We start from the raw sequence: 17100 nt of genomic DNA, 5'->3' as shown, positions 1-17100 counted from the left end.
GTGTAGCACTGTAGATGATGCCTACCTGTGGCAATTCAGTCAGCCAGTTTTAGTTCTTTAATAGAATTAACATATTGAGAAAGTTAAGGATTAGTCAAAAGTGACTTCACACGAGGCATCAGTTTTTAGGGTTTAACAGGACAAAGTAACACAAGGAAATACGTGTGTGTGTGTGTATATGTTTTGTTCAGTCATAACTTGAAATTGCTGACCTTGGAAAAACATACCTAGTGGAAACATTCATGTTGGAACATAACATGCCCACATCTTTACATGAGAAACTAACCTTTCTCTTGACTGGGTAGTATATATTTTGTGTAATCTTAGGGGATTTGAGTGGATTTCACAGAAAAGTCAAATAATCACTGTAGATGAAAGTAAGTGCTATTAAGGAGCTTTAAGAACTTGCTGTTTTAATATTGTACCTTGACAGCAAACCTGTGCTCCTCCCTCATTAATCTGGTCTTCTGGAATGCGTTTCTGAGCATGCAGTTTCCCGGTTTATGGCTATTGCCTGCAGCATTTTGGCTTTAGGAGTAATTTTTAGCTGTAGAAACTGTTATGGTGCTGTTAAAGGTGTTTTTTTTTGTTTGTTTTTATGTTTGTTGTTGTGTATTGTTGTGTGGGGTTTTTTGCCTTTTTTTCTTTTAAAATTACTGGGTCCTCTGCTAAATAATTTAGTTATTTGTTTAGTTTCTGTGACAATAAAGATTTCATGAAAATAATTAAGTAGCCCATAATGAATAGATATAATTAAGAATCTGCTGTGTGCTGCTCTGTTCAATAGCTGTCCTTGCTTTCCAAAATTGGATGCTTAAAAAATAAATAGAGCTGTGTGGCATAGGTAACATCTACCCGTTGTTTTTTTCAGAATGCTTCTTCAGGAATCAGAATGATAAATGCAGTAGTGCACTTATCAAACACTCTTGCTGTTTGAGTCAGGGCAGGTATCTGACATAACACAAAGTAGAATGTCTTTTTGCTGGAAGATATGGTATCTTTAGAACTATGAATGCATGTACTGGCTGACACATAAGGATTTATCGGGACTAATGGATTACTCCAAAATGGTGCTTGGTCATAATCTTAAAGGACTGTTCGTGGCTGGTTACATTAGCCTTAGCTGCACGTTGTCTTCATCGTGTTCATTTGCAAACCTGGGGAGGAGAATAGCTTTCTGACTTGGATTATCAGTTTAACAATCTGGGTACCATTCCTGCTCTCCCCTAGGTACGCTCCATTAATGTAGGTAGGCAGTATCATCTTTGCTCCTTACCTCCCCATTTGTGGAATGGAGATAACTGCACTTCCAAGTTCCCAAAAGTGTTACGAAGAAGATCAGGCTGTGAACTGAAGGATGAATGAGAATGGGTGGAAGGATCATCCATTAAAGTACCTACGTTAAATGGACAGTTTCTCAAGTTGGATTCGCTTTTACTTGCAGTAAATGCAGATATATCTGAGACTGTGCTCCATTGTTGTTATGGTGACTACTTGCCTTGTGCATTTGGTAATAAGTTGCAGCACCACTGTGTGCACAGAATTTGCGTGGTTTTTGGCACCTACTTTCCCTTACTCTCTTGGTACCTTTTTCTGTATCCAAAAACTGGAAAAACAGAAGACAAAGCAGCATCTTTGAGCTTACTAATGAAGGCTGCTATGGTGATAGCAAATTGGAATGGAAGTACTAAAATTTTCCAATTTTCACAGAGGAAACTGGCAGATGTGTATCAAAGTGGTGATTATTCAGCAAAACGAGAATAACAAAAATATCTGTCAGTGGAAATGTCTTTGCTATTGCCCTTCCTTCCAAACTGTGCTGGAGTTTTTTCAAGACTGTACTATATTCTGCATAATCCATGTCTTGCTGTGGTTATTTTGAATATGGTTTAAATCAAATACTTTTGTAGAATACAGATACTGGTTTTTAAATAAGATTTTGATTAGATCAAGTATATGTTTAAATTCATTTCATTGAATATGACAGACACATACTCTTGTTTGTTAACATGTGTGTTACCTTAATCAATTACAAAGACCTGTAACTGTGTTGTGGAAGACTAGGTTCTCTTCTTTTGGCTTTGCACTTAATATTGTCATTGCATAGACAAGTCTTTTTACCTGTCTTAAAACATAGTTTGTCCAAGAGTTTAGATTCCAAGTGGATCAAAAGTTCCTACAAGTGATTGCATTTTAGCATTAAACATCTGTGCTTGAAGCTGGCTTCTTGGAATCTCTTTAATTTTCATCTGTTGTGTTTACTATGTTATTAAGCAACTCAACGTTTGACAGAGGTGTTTAAAAGACATGAATACTCCTGTCAACACCTTTGTGTTGCCTCTACCTCCAAATTTTCAGTCTCATGTGAGGAGAGTTAGGAAAGAAGGAGATAGGATTGTATCTGGATATATAATGATGTATTTGCTTAACTTTTTAAGGCTACAGTTATAGCCCTTTGAAACATAAATTACTTTCATCAGTTCTAATCTGACAGTGACTGACAGAAAAAATAATGATCTAAAACCTCATCTGCATAATGTATGGATGTGAAAATGCTCAGAAGGTAATAGGAAGAAATGAAACAGTCTGAGACATCTTGTAATTCAAGATTTAAGAATATCTGAAAAGTATTTTTATTTAATAGACATTTAATATGATGCACACTATAGCTTTCTTCATACAAGAGCAAAGTGACCTTCAGTGAAGGTCTCTGGCGGTGTGACTTCAAATGAGGAAATTATGCATTTTTAGCTCTCCTGATACTGGCATTGGATAGCATTTGCTGATTTGAAAACAGGTTTAGAAAGAAAGTGCTGAGATGCTTACCCACTTATCAGCCTTCTCTAACAAAATGGAATGGAATTATGTATCTTAATATAATTCTGCAACACAATCAAATTGTATATCTATAGGAATCTTCTGAACACGTAGTTAGTAAATGTTGGAAGACTGAATCCAGGGTAGAGTTTATATTAGATTCTTCTCTAATGATGTGCACAGAAATGCAAACTAACTTAGAGCTGGGTGTGTATAACACATCATTACCTGTAATCACCTTTCACTTGATCTGCCAATGGCACTGTACCTTCCTTAACCTTCTGTGCCAATTTTATCAACCCCATCTTGGCTAGAGAAAGAAGTTCCACAATACTATGACTCCGTGACCTGAATTAAGAGAACATTTATTGTAACCATCTACACACAAAACAACGAAAATGTAGCAAAACAGAGTTGTGACTTGCTTTGTTGTTTAATGAGCGTGTTCTGCCAAACCAGGAATTAACTTTTGAAAAGGGCGTGGGAGGTTGGTTGATTTTCATTGATTAGCAAGCATTTTTAAGAAATCTGTCTTTATTTGTGAATTATGTATTTAACAAAATAAGCCATCTACTCTCTAAACTGTACAGCAAAAGAAGAGATAATGATTGCAAAATTAATTGAGAAAGTTTGTATGTCAGGAAATTTAGCAACGGATATATTAGTGTTCTTAATCCTCCAATGGTCAGAATCTACGTTATACATGTATGCTTGGTGATTGTGCCTAAGTGGTTTGCAGGGAAGGATATGATGCATTAGATCATTAACCAAAATTTAGTATGTCAGGGACTTGCCCCAAACCAACTTATATTTTTGCTGCTGTCATCATAAAATCATTTTTGTAGATGGGCTATGTAGACCACTTTTCAGACTTTCTCTAAAAGTACGGTGTTCAATGATAGAAAATGGGGCATTAAAAAAATTACATTGGTGGTTCATTTCAGTAGAAAGTGGCCTTGCTATGTGGTGTGGCTATGGAAGTACGATGTTGACATCTTCTCTACTGACCCTTTTTGGGGACACAACATATGATGGTGACAGGGTTACTGGAATTTCCATTCTGCTGGTGTGGTAATTTAGGAAGAAAGGCTAGGAAGAGAAAGGAGGAGGAGAGTGTGTTTATATAGCTGCAATCTATCACCACTATTTTTAACCTGACAATAAACTTTTGTTTGAATCAAGTGCAATTAAGATTAGGAAATACTAATTCTGTGCTTTAAAAAACAAAACCAAACAACCAAAACCACCTACTCTCCCCCGCCCTCCCCAAATGCTCTGGCTTTTAATAGATGCTAATTTTACAAAGAGTACACAGCAAAGCTCTCAGCTCTGTGTATGTGGTCTTCTAGATCCTTGATTTCAGCCTGTAGGGACTTTTCTTTGATAATTACAATTGTACATTGTGAACTACACATGCAACATATGCACTTGTTACACTTTCTGGATTTAATGTCTGACTGGAAGCAGTTACTACTTTTTGCCTCTACAACTGACTGTGGATCACAAGTGATATGCAGCTTAGTATACAAGGAAAATGGGTTTACCTACACTTAGGGCTAGGGTTTGCTACATGGGGACAATTCTAAAAAGTTATTAGGGATTAATTTTTAAAGTGTCTGATTAAATTCTATTTAATCTCCTGTTCTTCTCAAAATTAAATACACTTTAATTTAGTTGAGGTTAATTACTAGAGTGAAGTAAACTAAACCAAATAAAAGGCCAGCTTAATTCAGGATAGATGTTTACAAGTGGCTTCAAATTACTCGGTCCAATTTAAATTCAGGCATTTCTTTAATTTGATGAACTTTTCTGAATGTCCCTATGTAAAAAGCTGCCTGTAAGAACAACTGTTTTTGATAAAGATGCCTGCCTTAATGTGTGCATTTCTGTAGTCTCATCCTCTTCTGCTTCCAGTTGCATGCTTCATCCTGTAGTTTTATTGTTGTATTAAATTTTGCTTACAGTGTTAAATGACCTCTTCACAATCATTCGTGTGAAATTTATTGTTGGAAACTCTAATTTTGTTTCATAAATAAATGGGCAGAATACACAGGGTGATACTATTTTTTCTATTCTTAAACAGAAAACCTTTGCTAGAAAATAGACTCATTAGAATAAAGTCTTCATTCTAACTTAAACCATATTTCTGCAAAGGGATTCTCCAGCTCATGGTTATGTTACTTTGAAGAAGTGGGATTTAAATAAGGGCCTGCTTCTGTTTTTTCGGGTTTGTTGACAAGATCTTTGGCTGTTTTACTACAAGGATTTATTCCCGTAACATTTGTGTTTCATGCATACTGACCTCTGTTACAAGGATAGGCAAACAGGAAAAGCACATATGTAGTTATAAAATTTTTAATTTAATTTACTTGTGTTCAGGGATAACTGAGTTTAGCAATGCTTCTCCAGATCTTGTTGGGTCAGAAGCATAACCACTGTTCTGTTTTTGTTTGCTTTTTCGGTAGGATGATGAGGTGGTTCTGCAGTGCACCGCAACTGTTCACAAGGAGCAACAGAAATTGTGTCTTGCTGCAGAAGGATTTGGCAACAGGCTTTGCTTTTTGGAATCCACATCAAATTCTAAGGTACTGCTGAGTGTTTTAAGTGTCATGTATGAAGCAAGGATATAGTTATAATATTGCTTGCTCTGATGCACTATACACAAATCTGTCTAGGAGAGAGGACAAATCAAATCTATCAATAGTATAAGGAATATTTAATTCCCCTTCGAAGTTTAATTTTTCCTTTGTCATGGTCCTTTGGTTGGACTCTAATGCTATGCTTTCTGTTTCACGCTCACTTTAGAACTAGTTAGCTGCAGAAGTCCAGCTCAGTAATATGCTTGTTATTTTGGTTGTCCAAACTCAACTCAGTTGTAGTAAACCGCAGTGCAATTTTTGTGTACTGCAGTTCAAAGACACATTTGATTACTCTGATTTTTAACTCCACAGGAAAGAAAGCGATTATTCTATTTGTGGTAAGTTTTTATTCTGTGACATTTACGTTGAGATGATTATTACTTTAAGTCCTTTTAATTCCTAACTGAGCAGAGTAATAGTGCAAGTATCAAAATTATCTCCTCTAATCAGTTTGTTATCTAAGCCTACTATAACTCTGCTATATATGTAGTAGATACAGTAGTTTGAAAAATTAACTTTGCTATTTGTTGCAAAGGAGGGGTTTTGTTTCACAATCACATATGCTCAAATAAATGTTTGGAAGACAAAGATGTGACTTCTGAGGGCAGAACTGGTTTTGTGACCAAAGTAATGGGTGTACTTGGACTTTTATTTAAACAAAGGGAAGAATGTTGTTTAACAAATTTGTTTTTTCTTCAGCTAAAATATAAATGTTTGATGAGAAAATACAATAAAGGTAAAGCATCTGGAAAGACATCTAGAAAGATTTAGAACAAAAAATGATGTTTTTTATCTTGCCAACTTCCATAACATCACTTTGATTCTCTCTGATACATTGCGGAGTAGTGCTTCATTTTCTGTCTCATCATTTTGAATGTATTATTCATAGTAATAAATTTTTCACTAGGATATTAATGATTCATTATAATAGCAGTGATCCTGATGAATTCATTCATGCCGCTCTGTTTTAAGTGACTCTTTTTAACAATAAAAATGTGTTGGGATAGAAGTGGTTGCAGTTCTAGTTGCCTGGGAGGCCAGAAAAATCTATTTAATGAATTTATTATCATTCAGTAAGTTTGGATATTAAGTCTACAGTCTCTCTCTCACTATATAAAACTCAAAAATTCTTGTCTTTAAGGAATACAGTGTAAATTTCATATCAGTTTCCTATGATTCCTTGTTCATGCTGCTTTTTCTCTGTGTTTTGTGAAGCAATATTTATTCTGCTAATTCTGCATGAGCTTGGAGAAAAAAAGCAAACAAAAGAAAACCCATGCAGTGCATCTTTGTTTTAATTTTTAAGGGCTGACAGTTTCCTAGGATGAGCTTATTTGAAGTCATTTGGAGATATAAATACTGAGGGAGCCATAAAATTACCAAATCCTTAATGAAAAGTTGACTGTAAAGAAGAGTAAATAAAAGTAAATAAAAATGTTTTTCTTCCTAATGTCTGTGCCCATACAATATTGTTATTGCATTATATAAGGAAGAGCATAGAAGATATTACAGGAGGCATATAATAATTTGAAAAAGGTTCCAGTAGAGTTCTTGAGCCAGTTAAAAAAAAATCCCTGCATGTCTTTAAGACTATTTTCTAGGTGTAATGAGATTGTGATGCATATTAATGCAAACAGTAGTGTGGCATCTGAACTGCAGCCAGGTATCATGGATGAGGTACGAAACCAAGCACCAGTAATAGGCCAAACACAACTAATAGACCTCAGCTATCATCCTGGAACTTGCATTCTTGAGAATGCCTGATACAATCCCCTGCATTTCTCCAATATATGGCTCCTGGTGATGTAGCTGATATTTTATTAGCACAGCTTATTCACATGGGCTTTCTTGCCCTAGGATCATTTAATAATTCACACTACAAAAATAACGTTCAAATTGAAGATATATAATGATGGAATACTTTGGCATCTACTGACTATTAATACTTATCCCATTACAACAATAACACTGGGAGACCCATTATGAAAATTGCTTAATGAATTTTATTTTCTTCTGTTCAGATATACAACACAAGTGTTTCTTTGGAGGGTTGTGTAGATTCCCTCAGCGTTGGAGGAGAAAAGCAGATTTTGAAAACATACTAACAAAAGATGGATGATGATAGTTGGGCTAAATTAGCAAACGCTTTAACAAGCATTATCAGTTCACATGTCTTCACATTTCAAAACGGTTTCCATGTTCCACATTCTTCACTCCTTTTGGAAGCAATCCATGCTTTTCAAATCACTTTACTGAGCAAAGACATCCTCTTTATTTCTCAGCTCTGCAAACCTGTTGTTTTTCTGTACATATTGTAAGGTGTTTGAATTTTAAACAAGGAATTCATTCATATTTGGAGCTATGTTACTCTTGTTTTGAGGCTTTAGGTTGGTTTCTTTGTAGCACTTGGACAGACATCTTTTGCTGTTAAATTTGATCTGGTACTGTTTCTGACAAGAAATACATCTTATCACAAAATAGCATTTTAAATGGCAGTACAGTTGTATTTCTAAATTTGTGAATGTTTTTTGTGCATTTTTTTGGTCTGAGTGCTGAGGTTGACATGCCTGAGGGATGGGATGCCATACAGAGGGACTTGGACAAGCTTGAGAAGTGGGCCCATGTGACCTAAAGATCTAAAAAAACCTCCCCAATTTTTTTTCTTTCTCTTTTTTTTTTTTTTTTTTTTAAGAAGGCAGCGTAGTTTGTGATCCTATGGTTTGAACTTTCCATTGAGCTGTGAATTACATTACCTATAATAACTTATAGTGATGAGAGAAGAGTCCAAAACCTTATTATATGCTTAATAAGTCTATTTGTAAAGTGAGGAAGGGATTTGATAACTTTTTTCCTTTTTTGCTTTTGAAGAGTAACTTTTCTCCTGTGGCAGGTCATGGTTTGAACACTAGGAAAGGTTCTGCAGATCGGTGCTGGACTGGTGTAGGCCAGTTGGCTGGGGCTGTCTGTTCCATGACCCACAGCTGCATAGATCAGTCATGTCCCATCCTTTGTTGGTCCTTAGATGCTACTGTTGTGTGAGGGGATAGAAAATAACACCTGAGGGTAAAACTTGCACCCCATTTCTTGTCCTGCCAAATACCAGTTCTCTGGGGTTTTTCTTTGCCCTTTTTTTGGTCTGTTTTGAAAAAGTAGGTGAATCAATAGGAGCTGAACAGGTGGCTATGCAGGAAGGGAAGAGGAGAATGAGTGGAGGGAGGCAGAGAGGATGGTCAGCTGGCACAGACGAGGTTACAAGGAAGTATGATTCTCCGCTATTTACAAAAGAAATTTCCATGTCAGCAGACAAATTCTATATGGATGTGTCTAGAGAACGGTGTCATCCTAAAGGCGGGCAGGGACACTGGCCTACGCTCTTGTACCCTGGTTGCCTCTGGGAGAAAAACTCTTTTCTCCATTTGTCTTTCGGAGTGTAAGACCTGAAGGCTTTTTTTTGTCTTGTACAGCAAACACTTGAGCATGTTCTCAGTGACCACGGCAAATAATCTTTCCGACTCCAGAGAAACTGAGCCTGAAACTCTTTCTGACAGCTGAGAAACAATACCTGTGCTGTATGCAGTTTTTGATTGTGTAAATCCAAATGTATAAAAAAACCACATGGTATCCATTAATGTATGGATGCAAGTAGATGCTTTTTGAGCAATTATTGATATAATGAAATACTAAGTTTTTAAAAATTTGATTCATGCTGATGAATCAAATCAGTGTTGTCTGCTTGTGTTTACAGTGGATCATTCTGAGAATTTGCCATATGGTAAGGGTTTTTTTTTATTTTTGATAGTGCTGTGGTTCCTTTTTGTGCTTCTGTTTCCATTGCATCCTTCTAAAAAAGTCAAAAAAGGTGTTTGGCAAGGCTTTCTAGCTGCACCTCCAAGGCCGTTTTAATTGCCTTTGTGTCATGTTGCCAAAATGAATGTTCATATTTAATGGCAAAGATGGCACGTAATCTTAGGTAATCTGATGTTCAGAGGACTCCATTTAGCAGACATTCACTAAGATAATTGATTTTAATAATTTAAATGAAGAGTTGATAATAAATTTGTGCATACTTACACATTACTTGCCCTACTTTACATACATAATTTAGATATAGGTAGAGGAAGTCTTCATAGGTGTAGATCAGACAGGATTTTATTCCATGATTCATTCTTTCCCAGTAAAATGCTTCTCTATAGAAGCGATGTAAATAGGAACATAGTGTGTTTCACTCCATTTGTATGTAGTTTTATATAATACATAATTTATATAATTGTAAATATTATGTTTATTATTCATGTATATCAGATTCAATTTTTATTCCTTTTAAATCTTGCATAAATCCTGAGCCTAAATGCAGATGTGTAGCCATATCCACCAGACCTGACTTGTGATCCTTGCACTTAACTCCACAAACCAACAGAACTATTTCTTAAGATGGAAAGTGAATAATTTAAAATGGATGTGAAACATTCAGACTACGAAAGACAGTGGGTCAGATCTCCATGGATGTGAAGCAGCAACAGAAATATGGCTTTATATCAGCTCAAAATTGTATGTAGTATTAGTAGGTGTAATAATACAGCTTAGCATGTTTGTACTGTCATGTGTAATGCAGGTAGTTTTTAAGAAGTAAACAAAATGTGTGATACCTTGCGAGGCATCACAGACTAAATAGTGTAATTATAATATATCCAATCAAGGAAATCTTATTATTCTCTTTGCATAGAGAATCTCTCTAGCATATATTTGGAATTTCAAATACGTACAGGAATGGATCATTCTGATCTTGCAGAAATGTTCATTATCAAATCTAGTTGTGTCAGAGATATGCATTGAGTTTTATCTTAATGAAGCACTATTTATTACCAAAAAGGAATTAAAAGCTCTTCCTATCTACAAAACCTTCTTATGTATCTTCATAAATGTGAAAGTTGTTTTTTTCAGTCACACCCACTTATTTAATATTTAAAAGCGTGATATTACTACAGACCAGTTCTCTGGATATATCTACCAATAATTCTACTTTGTTTGTTGCATGCTTGGTATTAGAGATTTAGAATCCATTTTAAATGTATTGTGTACTTGGTATTTTTTTGACAAAAAAATATTTCAGAAATATTAAAGACTATTACCAATAAAGCACTTAAAAAGGGACCTCCAAAGGAAAGTAAAAAATACCTAAATATGCCAGTAGAGTGCATGACATGTAACCTGCAAATGTAGCAACAAAAGCTGAAAGATAGAATGAAAAACAAATTTGTAGTTAAGGGGAATTAATTAGGTGATGATAATATGCCAAGTGATGGCACTGAAAGAAAGAATAGTATGTATGATATGTATGCATACATTATGTCTGTTATCAACTAACCCATGCAAGACAAATTTCAAAAAAGCTCATTTTATTTTTGATATTAATGATATGATTCATACTGTTACCAATCAAGAAGCTTAACCCAAAGCTGTATAATTTGTGTAATTTAACAAACAAAACATGAGTTGTAGTTTCTCCATTCAAATATGTAGTTTGCAACTTTCTTCATTATCTAAATGTCTGTTAAAAGCAAGCAAACAAACCCTAAATGTTTACAGAAACATATGTGATGGTAGTTGGTGGTGGTTGCACTGGGGTTTTTTTGGGAGGTTGTTTGTTTGTGGTTTGTTTGTTTTTTTTATTGTAGTGGAACAGATGTAGGAATTCAGATTCTGATATAAAATAAGTGAAGATGACCTGAAAAATCCCATTAGATCAGTTTTCCTTTATATATCCTAGTAACTGTTTAGGGGTCTCATTATGTGAAGATTAAAATATAAAAAGAAGCAGATATGCTAGAAAATCTGTTGAGATACAGCTGTGACACAAGCACTACGATGTGGAAGAAATTCTTTCCTGTGAGGGTGGTGAGGCACTGGAACAGGTTGCCCAGGGAAGTTGTGGATGCCCCATCCCTGGAAGTGTTCAAGGCCGGGCTGGATGGGGCTTTGAGCAGCCTGGTCTAGTGGGAGGTGTCCCTGCCCATGGCAGGGGGGTTGGAACTAGGTGATCTTTAAGGTCCCTTCCAACCCAAACCATTCTGTGATTCGATGTAAGAAGGTCAAATATGTGGTGCACAGTCCTATAATTAGTTTGGTGAGTTTTCTGGAGGCTTCTGCAAACCTGCTAGTTTGATGTGATTTAGCTTCTGAGTCCTACCCTTTTTAGTACTGCTTCTATTAAAAAGCAGAGTTGCTATTATTGCATGATAGCTTTATCTATTTGCATTTTGAATATTCTGTTCAAAGCAATGCCCTCGCATAATTACATAGTTGATGAGTTTTGGTGCTTGGTGTCTCCCCGCCCCCCCCCCCCCCCAACTTAGTATAAAAGTCTTAAGACTCCATAATCTTGGGACTAGGTGTTAAGGACGGGAAAAAGATTATTTGCCTTCACCAAATACATTAACTATACTAAAATACCATAAGAAAGTCCTTGAAAGATAAATAAAATGATACGTAGAGCAAAGGCAGAACATTTTGAGGTGGGACCTCACTCTTGCTGTATGTTCTTGTCTGATGTGAGTTACAACCGATGGCTGTTCAATGCACGCAGAGTCCCAGCGGCTTCGGGCTTGCTGCATTACCCTGGGTAACTGAACATCACAAGGTTACACAATGGCATGTTCTGCTAAATCCTCTAGAGCTCAGCATTTTAAATATTTTCTCTGATGGGTTTATAACAGAATGTACTTCATTAGTACATGCAGAGTAGTTACAAAGCAGTTGTTTGAATTTTACTTAGGCTGATATGTAGCTGCAAATCTGAAAACCTAAAAAAACCCAGACAGATTCATAAATCTGTGTGTTTCAAGCTAAGAACACATGGAAGTGCCAATGCTCACTTATTTTAAGCCCTTTAGACAAATGTTATATAAAGGAGCAGTGTTAAATGGGCTGTGCGGCCCTGCTCAACACTTGAAATCATGGTATTGTTACTATGTAATCAGTATTTTTAAGCACTGTTGGGCTAAATCTGGCTCTGCAGACTCTTGTGAATAATCCTAGCCCAATGGGCTCTCAGAAATTAGGACAAAGAAATGTGGCCTATTAATGAGTAAATTTATATGGTTTTCTGAGGTAGGTAATATCAATTATATATGAAATGAAACAAAAAAAAATAAAGAATCTTTCTTTGTTGTTTCTTAAGACTTTTTGAAACTGTTATATTTTGGGTGGTGATTTTCAAGATTCTAGGCTTTTCCTCCTGGTTACTTCCCTGTGAAAAACGAGGAAGATGATTAGTGCTTTTTTAACAGAGGGAATGCTGTAACTTGCTATGATAGCAAGTTATTTGCAACATTAAATTGAGTGTGTTAGTTTATAAATAGTCTGGATTAGAAGGGGGAAATTAAGCAAATGGAAGCAGTTTGGAGGTTGAAGATGTATGTTTTGTGTCCCTGTGCTTGAAACCCAAAAGCAAGTTGCTTGTAATAACTTTCTTAATGCTGACAGGGAGGTTGCCATATACAAATACAAACATAACTTTTTCTAGTTTCAGAAGCAAGAGAACAGTTGCATTGTTTTGCTTTAAAAAACAGAGGCCAAATGGTAAAGAAAGAGATTATGATCTTAAAATATATGCATAAATGCAGAAGGTCAGAGTTCAGGCTGCTTTTCCTGGGTTTTTAATTATTTTTCAATAATTGCTGAAAGTTTGCTGTTTGTTTGAAAACCTGTAGATATGAGTGATGGGGCTGCAGTTGATACAGGAACCATGAACCACACTGACACCTCCAGTCTGTTTTTTCTTACCAAACCAACACGTCTGTAATAGCTGGAGGATGGAAATAATACTGTGGTTTCCCACAGTATGATGAGTAGCTTCAGCTGTCCTTCCTCTCTGTCTTTTTTGGCTTGGTCTTTTCAAATACCGTTTATAGGCTGAAAGGAGTTTTATGGTTCTCAGTGCCTCAGTGCGAGGATCTTGTAAAGCAGTGATGGTGTGCGGTCTACTTTTGCTCTGCCTTCACTCTGCTGGGTGGGGGGTTGTGTGAGCTGCAAGGGGTTGAAGTTAATGTTCTGCCTAATAGAGCGTGAGACAGTTTTTCTTGTCTTATAGAAAGTGATATTCTTGTAAAGACAGGGAGTCCCTGTGAATAATGCTAATCAGCGTTCTAGAGCTTTAACTCCCTAGTTCTCCCTTCCTTCCTTACTGGATATAAAGAATGTGTGTAGGAGTGGTGAAACTTATTCCATCTTCCAGGTATTTGTACTCTTTTCTTGACATATTTACAAAGATATCATCCACAAGCAGGTTGCCTTGCATGAGAACGGAGTTTTTACGTGCCATTTAAAAAAAGCATAGGCAGCTGGGTCATAGTTGCATAGGTCACTGGGCTGGTTTCACTGGGCTGATACAGTCTTCCCTTAACAATCCTGTAAACCCTACCTCTATCCCACATCTAAATGTCTTTTAATGGTAATGGGGAGTTAGGAATTTCCTGTTTTCTTGGTATTTCTCCAAGTATTGACCAGTTCTAGTTGCACAGTACGATGTTTACAGCTGGCGATAAGGAAATTATTGAGGGAAATGTGACTCAAAATCAGTAACAACCATCGTTCGAATGCCTTTAGATAATATAGGATTAATTAGTTTAGGTAGTTCAGGATGCTTGAAATGGCCAAGGTGTGTATTGATCAGTAAGACACAGCAGGGATAAGTTATTTCTGTAGGAAGGAAAATGCCAAAGCTCTGTGATGTTTTGAGTACCGTGCAAGAAAAAGAAACAGGCACAGCACAGGACTTGCATGAGAAGGTTGGACAGAGGTCCTAGAAAGGAAACAAATATTTTGCTCAGTGCAATATGAAGTGTGAACAGACTTGCCAAGAAATCATTTGAGTGCCCATTATTCAATAAATTGGAAATTCCAGTTACACAGAATTTCTTTCTGCAGTGTATGTAAACTAATTAAGGATTAGGCAATACATAAAGGTCCATAGAAATGAAGCACAGTTGCAATGAGGTCTTATTTTAAATGAGAGACATGCCTAGCGTGTTCAGCTGTTGTAAGAATAAAGCTTAGTATGCTCTGAGTACCATATTTGATATATGATTTTGTCAGTAGTACACTAACAATTAATTTGACCTCTTTGGGCTGATACAGTTGCAAGTAGATGTACAGATTAATGACTATAAAAGTCTTACTTTATAAACTTAAAATGGCAAAAGAATTCTTTCCCATTGTGTAAGTTTCCATTTTATTTATCATGGAGGTTAGCTGTATCTATAGTTTCCGTTAAAGCTCTTTTCACGTACACATAACTATCCCTATAATTCTTATTAGAATTGTTTTATTTCTATAGAGAAGGTGGATTCCTTAGGACAAATAATTAAGAAGAGTTCTGGTTATTTTGGAAAATTTGCAAGAATGTGGAAATTTTTTTTTTATTTTTTTTTTTTTTTTAGAAAATAAAGAAATACCAAACAAAGGCATTTGAAAGTTTATGTTAAATTTCCTGCGTAGACATGTACCATACTAGAGGAGTGGAACATCTTTGCTTGGTAAGGTGAAAGCTGAGATATTGGTAAAATAAAAATAAAAGCATCTAGAAAATAATATATGGTTGTGCATAATAGGTACCTGCAAAGGTCTCTAATACTGTAGATAACATATGATGTCAAAATGTGAAATTTTGGAACAGAAGAACTTGAGTATGGTCAAGGAAGAAACACCAGTTTGGTGAATGACCTAAATGAATGTGATAGTCACACATAGGGGTGATACCTGTAAACTTCTTGTTATATTTCCTCCTTGAACACATGTTCAAAAGTAGCAGGAAAAGAGTAAAAGTCCACATAGTTTGCCAGCTCCTTGAGACTGTCTTTTCCTTCTCTGAAATTTTAAGCCTCTTGCTTTATTACCTCTTGCATAATTCACTGCTGAGGCAGGTGGCCTGCTTGCTGGGAAATGCATGTGGGTATTTTTGTCTAGACGGTATTTTGTGGCAGCTTTTTGTGCTCGCATGTTACTGAATGATTAGCAAAAAGTCCTTTTAAGCAGCAGTTGTTTGCTTAATGGCTTAGTAACAATATTTTAGCACCTTAAACCAAAACTGGACAAAATTTGAATCTTTCAGAAGCTGAACAAATAATCGTTAATTAGTCTTCCAAGCTTTCTGATTTTCGTAGTTAATGAAGTGCAAAGTAACTTAAGTGCTTATTTTTTACATCATGCAGTGTACACTCAAATGCAGTACCATGCAGATTCAAGCAGGGGTATACGTTTGCACGTTTACAGATAAACCACAATTTCTGAGTATACACGGTGAGATATTTTAAAATAGATATTTATGTTTGAAAGTATTATTACACTTTTTATGAGTAGTAAAACTCTGACAATATATGTCCCTAAATCCATGAAGAATTTCCTGGCCAGACAGTCCTTAGACTTAGGGACTCCTCATGTCTTTCTGTCCCTGAACGAAATATCTGCTGGAGTTTCTCTAAGGCTACAAGATTTTCATGATTAAAGACATATTATTTTTTTTAGTGAACAATTTTCAATATGTCATTCTAATTCACATATCTGATTTACATCAACTTAAATTGATTTGCTTTACATTAGAGGTGAATGTGTATACCTTTTAAGATAAATCTATAATTTTTGATAGAATTATTGATTTAAATCAAGTAAATGAGATCAGAACATTCTGGGGTGCAAAATAATCTGGGGAACATTATACACAGCCTGAATCAGAATTATTCATTTTAGTTATAAAAACTGATTTGTTTTACATATGTGTAAAGAAAATATTGTCTGTTAATACGAAATTTAGTACTGTAAGTGCCTAAGTGCATTGTCGCATGTTGCCACAAAGGATTTTGATAGCTCTGTATGCTTTGCTACTTTGAAACTGTGTTGCCCAGGAGAGAGCTGATGATGCATCTCCTTTCCTTCGTTTAAGGACAAGTCAGAGGTGACTCAGAGCATAAATTCACAGTCCCTAATTCCTGCAATATTTGATAAGCACCGATTTTCCTAGTTACACAGGTTGATGATTGATTTCAGCAACATAAAATGGAAAGTGTAGTAGTTGAAAACTTACAATGAAATCCCTTGAAGTTAAAATTTGGTGTCCATTATTATGTTTTATAGTTGATAGCTTATGAGATAAATAAGCAGGTTTTTCTTCTCTTAGATGTATTGTTTCATGGTCACTGCAAAGTGAATGAATGGCTCCATTAGAATTAGCGTAGGGTTTTCTGGAAGTATTTGTATTTATTTGGACTTCATTTTTACGTGTTATGATTCTACTGTGAAGATTTCAGCTACGGCATAAATTTAACAGTAAGAGAATCTCTGCAAATGATGTCCTATTGGTTAGTATGCAGAGGTAAGATTTCTACTGAGACAAGTCAGTTATTAAAGCCACGAAAGACGTGCGTGTTTGCCCTGCCTGTTTGATCCTGAAAGATTATAGGATTCCTACTTTGAAGTATGATTGTTGTAATGTGCATGGTTTATAATAAATCTGGTCAGAGATTATGAAGATATTCCTGTTGGGTGTCTGCTGTGCTTTCTAGAAAGGGGCAAAAAAAGTATTTTATAAAGATCATCTTTTTGATGCTGCGAGAATTGAAGGGTGGCTGCCTCTGTCCAGATTCTAAAGCAA

The 17100-nt window shown here is 35.8% G+C and overlaps 1 protein-coding gene across 7 annotated transcripts in view; it reads left to right on the top strand.

Annotated features, from left to right (window-relative positions):
* RYR2 (ryanodine receptor 2) overlaps window positions 1–17100 on the top strand; it is a 424514-nt gene that overhangs the window by 109416 nt on the left and 297998 nt on the right. For all 7 annotated transcript variants that reach the window (XM_063328961.1, XM_063328960.1, XM_063328958.1 and 4 more), the window contains exon 2: window positions 5283–5402. In XM_063328961.1, coding sequence (XP_063185031.1) covers window positions 5283–5402 — 120 coding nt within the window. The remainder of the gene's footprint in view (window positions 1–5282; window positions 5403–17100) is intronic.

Source organism: Chroicocephalus ridibundus, chromosome 3 (genome assembly GCF_963924245.1).
Source record: "Chroicocephalus ridibundus chromosome 3, bChrRid1.1, whole genome shotgun sequence".
NCBI lineage: Eukaryota > Metazoa > Chordata > Aves > Charadriiformes > Laridae > Chroicocephalus > Chroicocephalus ridibundus.
Note: the sequence above shows the minus strand (reverse complement) of the source record. Positions and strands in the feature narration are given on the sequence as shown.